At 47.6% G+C, this 7,213-nt stretch overlaps 1 protein-coding gene across 2 annotated transcripts; it reads left to right on the top strand.

The window, feature by feature from the left end:
• The first annotated feature begins 876 nt into the window (after nt 1-876).
• acta2 (actin alpha 2, smooth muscle) lies at nt 877-6,950 on the top strand. Of its 2 annotated transcripts, none has more exons than XM_026160530.2 (9): nt 877-1,017; nt 3,069-3,248; nt 3,553-3,681; nt 3,788-3,898; nt 4,832-4,916; nt 5,249-5,410; nt 5,494-5,685; nt 5,968-6,149; nt 6,224-6,950. In XM_026160530.2, the coding sequence occupies exons 2-9, from the start codon at nt 3,120-3,122 to the stop codon at nt 6,365-6,367; spliced, it is 1,134 nt and encodes a 377-aa protein (XP_026016315.1). In that variant the 5' UTR covers nt 877-1,017; nt 3,069-3,119; the 3' UTR covers nt 6,368-6,950. The 2 variants fall into 2 exon arrangements, with proteins under 2 accessions (XP_026016315.1, XP_080161925.1); XM_080305799.1 differs by having other exon boundaries at nt 972-1,061.
• The last annotated feature ends 263 nt before the right edge of the window (nt 6,951-7,213 follow it).

Here is a 7,213-nt window from a genome sequence, read left to right as displayed (position 1 = left end):
TCAGCATCCCAGAAACGACACAAAGTCATAAAGTCAAAGATAACTTTTAAAAACACCAGTATAGGCTCATGAGGCCCTGATGGTAAAAAACTACATTTCCGCGAAAATGATGTCACTTCCGGTTTCGGACAGGTCATGGCGGATATGCGATAGTTCATGTTGATGGACGTAGGAAGTGTTACGAACAGCTGATCAGATCGGCAAAGGGTTTCTGGAATATTATGTTTTAGTTCCTGCAAGTGCTTTTTATGCAGTTTTTGCAAAGCTTTATGTGGAAGGAAACCGTGACCGAGGACAAGCTGATGGCATCAGATGTAAGTACAACTCCTCCGGTTTCATATGCAAAAAAAATTATTGCGCTAGCTTACGTGGTTGCAGAGCTACCGGGATTTAAAAATAGTTACGCAAAACGGAGCATGCCCGCTCTGACCGGCTTTAAAGGGTTAATTATTATTTTAATTTTGGTTTATATCCCAGCTGTTAACGTGGAGGGGGCAGGGCTTATGAGGCATACCGCCAGCAGCCTGCAGGGGGCGATGCACGTTTCATTCATTCATCATTGTAACTGCCAGAGGAGTTGCTCTTCAACCCCAATCACAGTGAAAGTAGGACTTTCACTGAGTAATCTGATTACTCTGGCTGTGTAATCTGATTACTCTGGCTGTGTAATCTGATTACTCTGGCTGTGTAACCTGATTACTCTGGCTGTGTGATCTCCAGGAGCCCTCGGCGCTCCTCTCTCTCTGAGGAATGCAGTGAATGATGGGAGAAAGTCCGGGGGCACCACCAGCCGTGTGATTGGCTGCTTCCCTCGAGGCCTGCCCTATAAGGACTGAAGCAGGGGAGAGTGGGGGAGGCGCGGGGGGAGAGAGGAGACGGGAGGGGGCTCAGAGCCTTGTTTGGGATGGAGGGATGGATGGAGGAGGTGGAGGCTTGATAAACTCAGTCGCAGCTCTGCAGACTCTCACTTCTGTCCTGCCCCCGCCCCCACATCCCAGCAGGCCCTGCACCACCACGGTAAGACCTCCACCACCTCTTCTTCCTCACCTGGCTGCCTGTGCGTAAGTGTGATGAAGCTGCCGTTCCTCCTCTCTGCTCCTCTGCTCTGACACTTTAAAAATGTTGCAGCTCCTTCTCTGTCTTTACTTCGCCTCGTCTACCTCTTTTATTTTCTCTACAGTTCCATGATTTCACCTCCTCCATCACCTCCCAGTTTCTTCTCACAGCTCACCTCCTCCAGCACCTCCTCGCTCTCCTCCTTTCTGCTCTTTCTCATGTAAAACTGTGTAAAAGCTATGGAACCTTTTTCACCTCCTCTCCGTTCATTAAGCCTCTCCTCCACCTCCTCTGTGTCCTTCTCTGCTGTGCTCCTCGTGGTTGTAGTGAACAGTGAGAAAGTGGCACCTTTCACCTCCTCTCTCCTCCTCCTGTTGCTCCTCGCGTGTTTTTCCATGTTTCAGGTCGTTGAAACTTTGGTGTTTCTCGTGTGTTTAAAATTGGACTTTTTCTGACTGAAGTTTGGTTCAAACTGAAACTTTAATTGAACATTGATCAGATTAAATCCTCATTGAGCTCTGCAAAGCTCTCCGATCAGCTTTAAATGAATAAGAGAAACCTGTGGACCATTCCAGCCAGCAGGGGGCAGTGACTCCCCCCACAGAGTGAAATTGGTGAAAACTAAAAATACATGAAACATTTCTCATGCTTCTGAAGCATCTGATGTCCCAGAGAAATTTGAAGAACATAAAGAAAAAAAATCAAATGTAGGCTGAAAAATATATATTTAAAAACTGAAATATTGATTAAATACAAAAAGAAAATCAAATATTAACTTGTACTTGAACACAGGTATGGGGAGTGTGTCTGTGTTTTCCATATCATTTCTGAATTTAGTTTTTTGGCACAAACAGGCCTCCGTAGCCTCGTGTGAGGACGAGTGATGTCTTTACTTTTGCCTCTCAGCCATGTGTGTTTAAAGTTTGAACACACACGGCCTCGTGTGTTTACAGCACACCTGCGGCAGCACAGAGACGTGAAAACAGTTTTTATGATTTTAGCTAAAGATCAAAGCAGATTTTTTTTCCTTAAAACTTTTTCTACAAATTGAAGAAAGGGAAAGACGTGAAACACACACACGTAGTTGTAGCTGTAAAACCTGTCAGGGCGGTGCAGCAGCGCCCCCTGCTGCTCACAGCCAGTTTGAAATCTGCAGAAAAAATGTTTCATGGTTTAAAAGGTAAATTTGAAAGGTTTGTGTTTCATGCAGCTGTGCTCGCCTCTGCATTAAACATCTGGATGACAGTTAGATGAAATCAGCTGATGCTGCAGGTTTAGTTTGGAGTTTATGCCACAGATGTCGAGCGAAGCTGGCAGGCAGGACTGAGGGCAAACTGAGCCCATGAGCTCTGCTGGAGGGAAAATCAGAAATATTCGATTCCCAGATTCATGACTAAATATGGACAGATGTGAGGTGAGGAGGCGAGGAGACGATGAGGGACACATGGGGAGGGGAGGGAGGCAGAGAGAGCACAGGGAGGGAGAGAGGGCGAGCGAACATACCAAACACAGGCAGGACTCTGCTTCATGTCCTAATTAGGAAGTTTTCCCAGAGTGCCTCATGTTTGGGGGGGTGCTGCAGCTGGATGATGTGAGGTCCTCGGGCAGGTTTCCCTCTGTGCGGACGATCCATTTTAACCTCACTGCTTCAACAGGAGCGTCTTCTTACCTGCTGAAGGTCATGTCAGCTCACTGCGCCATCTTGTGGTGGAGTGCGGTACTGCAGGGACCTTCAGCCCGGCTCGGTGTGACCTTCAATGCGATGTGTCGAAGTTGCCTTTCCCTGCTCACTTCCTGCTGAAGCTTTAAACTGTCTCCAAAAGCACAAATGAACAAAAATGTCGAGTGGTTGGATCTCCGTCAGAGCCGTGAGCCCTCACAGGCCGCCGCGGCGCTGAGGGCTCAAACAGAATAATGTTGGGATGTGACACATGTGGATGGTTTGAGTGGCGAGCGCTCACACACGCCTGCCGATGATAAGTAATTGAACCTGCGTCTTCTTCTGCCTGCAGTGTGACTCGGTGTCGTAGTGTCGTTGCTCGTCTACAGCGCCCCCTGCAGTCATGTGTGATGACGAGGAGAGCACCGCTCTGGTCTGCGATAACGGATCCGGTCTCTGCAAAGCCGGATTTGCCGGAGACGACGCTCCCAGAGCCGTCTTTCCCTCCATCGTGGGCCGGCCTCGGCACCAGGTACAAACACACACACACACAGGGACATATGCATACAAATGCACAGAAACAAACACACACACACACAGAAACAGACACACACACATGCATATACAGATAGACAGACACACACATACACACGCACAGAAACAAACACACACACATGCATATACAGATACACAGGGACACACACATACACACGCACATCCAGTTACAAATGTCGGGATTATGACAGTAATATATTATTGAAGAATCAGGGGACAGCGAGGTTAGTGGGCACAGGTGAGTACCAGACAGTAAACTGAGCGTGCTCTGTGTGGTGCAGGGAGTGATGGTGGGCATGGGGCAGAAGGACAGCTACGTGGGTGACGAGGCTCAGAGTAAGAGAGGAATCCTGACCCTGAAGTACCCCATCGAACACGGCATCATCACTAACTGGGACGACATGGAGAAGGTGTGTCTCACACACGCACACACACACACACACACATGGACGCGCGCAAACACACACACACACACACACACCTGTGTGACTGCTGCTCTGCTCTCTGATTGGTCAGATCTGGCACCACTCGTTCTACAACGAGCTGCGAGTGGCTCCAGAGGAACATCCCACCCTGCTGACTGAGGCGCCACTCAACCCCAAAGCTAACAGGGAGAAGATGACTCAGGTACTACATGTACCACAGTAATGCAGTACTATAGTATAGTGCTCTACATGTACTGATAATATATATATATATATATATATATATATATATATATATATATATATATATATATATATATATATATATATATATAATGTATTGCAGTATGAAAGTACACTACAGTACAACAAACAACAAGATGAAGCAGGTATCCCACAGACTGTAGATAAAAAATCATGGCATCACCCATTAATTTTTTCAAAGTCAGATTTTAAATCTTAAGTTTATGGGTACTGCCGTAGTGGGTTTTTGCTTCAGGAAGTGAACATATTTGGTCAGCGGGTGGAATGCTGAAAGTTATAAGCTAATGCTAGTTTTCTTGGCTATCAGTCTGTATCCACACACTGTACAGGTTTATCACGCAGACGCAGATACCTGCTAATCAGTAACATACACTCAGCAAACTGGATCTAAGCCTCCTGGGATTATCTGTTAGCACAGTGACCTTACAGCAGCCATGTTACTGGTCACATTACATCATTTAAAATGCTCCAAAAAGCTCCACCAGCACAACACTGGGTCCAGAGGCCCAGTTCATGGACTCCAATTAGCTGAGGCAAAGCCTAGCAGGCAGCTAGCAGCTACAGCCACCTGTGTCACTATCCACCTGTCAGCCAAAGTAACCACGCCCCTAATAATGCAAACTTAATATGATTTAAAAACAGATGTTAAGAAGGGCAAATTATCTACAGAGACCAAACAGTTTGTGCATCAGGCTTTAAAAATGTTTATTTTTGGTGTAAAGTTTCAACGTGGAAGTCTGTGGGGGGCTGACGCACTGCTGCCTCTGCTGGATGCTAAAGGAACTGCAGGTTTTGGATTCTTCTGTCTGTTCCTGGAGGAACACAGATTGATGGTTAACACTAAATATTTCCACGATTTTTTTGTTTTCAGATCATGTTCGAGACCTTCAACGTTCCTGCCATGTATGTGGCCATCCAGGCCGTCCTATCACTGTACGCCTCAGGACGTACCACAGGTTGAACCACACCTCCTACTTTCTCCTTAATCACAATCTCATCTTAGTTTTGGTGCTTTACTCCTGGTCAAAAATGACTCCAAGGTTCCTCACAGTGTTACTGGAGGCCAACTTAATGCCATCCAGAGTAAGAATCTGGTTAGATACCATATTTCTATGATTTTCAGGGCCAAGTACAATAACCTCAGTTTGATCTGAATCTGCATAGCAGCGAGAATGGCTGCACTGTTTCTAATTATATTTGTTGTCACGGTGACGGATTGAAAACTGTGGGTTTAAAGGTTAAAGTTAAAGGTTATTAATCAAAGTTGTCCTGTTTCTCTACCCTCAAGGTATCGTCCTGGACTCAGGTGATGGCGTCACCCACAATGTGCCGATCTACGAGGGCTACGCCCTACCTCATGCCATCATGAGGTTGGACCTGGCGGGCCGCGACCTCACCGACTACCTCATGAAGATCCTGACCGAGCGAGGCTACAGCTTTGTCACCACCGGTAGGTCACGCCCACTTCCAGGTAATGTCAGAGTCACCTGTGATGATGTTTCTGACCCGGTCTGTCTGTCTGTGTGCCTGCAGCGGAGAGAGAGATCGTGCGGGACATCAAGGAAAAGCTGTGCTACGTGGCTCTGGACTTTGAGAATGAGATGGGGACAGCCGCCACCTCGTCCTCGCTGGAGAAGAGCTACGAGCTTCCTGACGGGCAGGTCATCACCATTGGCAATGAGAGGTTCCGCTGCCCTGAGACACTATTCCAGCCCTCCTTCATCGGTCGGTGCCTCCTGCCTGTCTGTCCCTGTACCTGGTTAGAGTAGAACTCTGCTACTTAATAAAACACTTTTTTTGTTTTATTAATCTGTTGAGTTTGCACTCCTGAATACTTGATCTGATGTGTCCGAACATCTTCAGACCCAAAAAACAAAGACAATCAGCAGATTCTCCAATGCTGACGATCGAGAAAAGCTCAGATTCGACTGTTCGCTCCGTCTTTTGTAACACTGATGGCTGATTGAACCTCTCTAACCCCGCATCTGGTCCTCGGTCCTCCTGCAGGTATGGAGTCGGCCGGTATCCACGAGACCACCTACAACAGCATCATGAAGTGTGACATCGACATCCGTAAAGACCTGTACGCCAACAACGTGCTGTCTGGGGGAACCACCATGTACCCGGGAATCGCAGACCGCATGCAGAAGGAGATCACCGCTCTGGCCCCCAGCACCATGAAGATCAAGGTGAAGCTTGACGACCTCACTGAGGCTCACTCACATTCAGCAGAAAATTAGTTAACTTTTGACCCCTCTCTCAGATCATCGCTCCCCCGGAGAGGAAGTACTCGGTGTGGATCGGCGGTTCCATCCTGGCCTCGCTCTCCACCTTCCAGCAGATGTGGATCAGCAAGCAGGAGTACGACGAGGCCGGACCCTCCATTGTCCACCGCAAGTGCTTCTAAAGGCTGCGCCCGGGCCTTCAAGCCCCGCCCCCTTCGCCTTTAGCACAACGTTATTTTAGCCTGCACTGAGCACCCGCTAACAGACCCCAGATCAGACACAGAAATCAGGCCCACAGGGACGACAGGAAGTCAGAGCGCTCAACAGCGTTAACTTCAGAGGACAGAAAGTGATGTCATGTTTGTTTTTGAAGAACTTCCAGAAAGTCAAACATCTTCCCTCTCTGCTCACCTTCAAACTGTGAATGTGCCGCTTGCCCTCTGCAACCCCACCACCCCACATTCCACCTGTGGCCCCGCCCCCTCTGAGCTCCATGTTGGTGCTGTTTCCTGTCAGAAAGTGCGTTTTTATTTTTGATGAATAAAGCTTGAATGTTGCCCGCTGGTGTCGTCTTCTATCGATCACATTCACACGGCGCTCTGATGATGTCACACGGTGTATGATGATGTCACTGCTGTTGACCTGTGGGTAGGTGTGACCTCGTGGTGCTATCTGTATTAGTAACATTTGACAAGGTGGTGATGTGAACGTGGAAGTGGCGGTTGAATGAACCCAGGAAGACAATAAAGCGCTCTCATACCTGAACGGCGTCGCTCTTTTATTTCACCTGAGCTGAACTTTGTTGTCATAGCAACCAAAGCTGATTAAGAGTGAAGCAGATAAACAGTAAAACTGAAAATAAGTGAACTTTACTGAACTCAGCAGTGGGAACAAGTCCTGGGGGATGTACTGCCACCTGGTGGTCCGTGCTGGAACTGCAGCTGCTGACAGTAAAGACTTAAACATTTCAATACAGCTTTATTAAATAATAAAGATAAATCAAGTGGACCAGTGTGGCAAAGCCGTAA

This window comes from Astatotilapia calliptera, chromosome 8 (genome assembly GCF_964374335.1).
Source record: "Astatotilapia calliptera chromosome 8, fAstCal68.1, whole genome shotgun sequence".
Classification (NCBI taxonomy): domain Eukaryota; kingdom Metazoa; phylum Chordata; class Actinopteri; order Cichliformes; family Cichlidae; genus Astatotilapia; species Astatotilapia calliptera.
Note: the sequence above shows the minus strand (reverse complement) of the source record. Positions and strands in the feature narration are given on the sequence as shown.